The sequence below is a fragment of the Condylura cristata genome, unplaced genomic scaffold, assembly GCF_000260355.1.
Source record: "Condylura cristata isolate star-nosed mole 26May11 unplaced genomic scaffold, ConCri1.0 scaffold00009, whole genome shotgun sequence".
NCBI lineage: Eukaryota > Metazoa > Chordata > Mammalia > Eulipotyphla > Talpidae > Condylura > Condylura cristata.
The window spans coordinates 1,327,778-1,328,718 of NW_004567110.1; the positions used below are offsets into that span (position 1 = coordinate 1,327,778).

Sequence of the window (941 nt, forward strand, 5' to 3'; positions counted from 1 at the left end):
CTCCTTGCAGGTGGCGCTGTCTGAGAAGCTGCAGGCGCTGGTGGGCAGACTGGGGGGCACCCCGCCGCCCTGAGCGCCCACAGCCGCCTGGAAATAATACTCGCTGTCCCCAGCATGCGTGTGCCTGTCTTTGCTCTGCGCCGTGCATGTGGGGGCCCGTTGGGGCCCGTTGGGTGGGAGGGGCCAGCGCCAGGCCGGCCTTGGGTTCTGGGGGGGGGTGAGCTTCCCCGGGGTGGGGGCCCCAGGCTCAAGGGAGCAGCCCAGGGGCTGGGCCTCCATCTCCAGCAGGAGTGACCGCAGGAGGGCCACAGGGTGGGGCCGGGCAGTGCTGACCCCGCGTCCACCTGCAGGCACTGCCCCTGGGTTCTGTTCGTGGGGCTTCTCGAGCCCCTGGAGTCAGGGGGCCCCAAATGTGCCTTGCCCAGAGCAGCGCGCAGGAGGGCTCCTGGGCACAGCCGCCACCACGCTGCCCGGCGCCCGCCCCAGCCTGTGCATCAGAGAGCCAGCACTGGGGCCCAGGGCCTGGGGCCGCCCCCAAGCCTGGGGTGCTGGGCTCCGGGCAGCCGTGACCTCAAGGCCCCATGACTGCCCGTGACCTCAAGGCCCCATGACTGCCCGTGGGCTCCTGGGCGCGGCTCAGGGCAGGCCCTGGACACCCGGGCACAGAGGGCAGGGCTGGCACAGGCAGGCTGCGAGGGCGTGCGGGAACGCAGGGCGTCTGGGGTGCTTCCGGCAGCGCTTCCGCCTGCCAGGAATTCGGCCCGACCGGCTCTTCTGGCTCCCCAGGGCTCGGGCTGGGCAGAGCCCGCGTGCTGCTGGCGAGGTGACGGGTTCAGGGCACAGGCGGGTCTGGGCGCTTGAGCCGAGACAGGTTCACACAAGCACGCGCACAAGATGTTCCCTCTCGGGGCACCCCCGAGCCCCGGGCCCCACATCCGCCC

The 941-nt window shown here is 72.3% G+C and overlaps 1 protein-coding gene across 1 annotated transcript in view; it reads left to right on the forward strand.

Annotated features, from left to right (window-relative positions):
- The window catches only part of NAPRT (nicotinate phosphoribosyltransferase), a 1,959-nt gene extending 1,886 nt beyond the window's left edge, over positions 1 to 73 (forward strand). The window contains exon 4 of the mRNA XM_012722874.1: positions 11 to 73. Within this exon, the coding sequence (XP_012578328.1) occupies positions 11 to 73 (63 nt within the window). The remainder of the gene's footprint in view (positions 1 to 10) is intronic.
- The last annotated feature ends 868 nt before the right edge of the window (positions 74 to 941 follow it).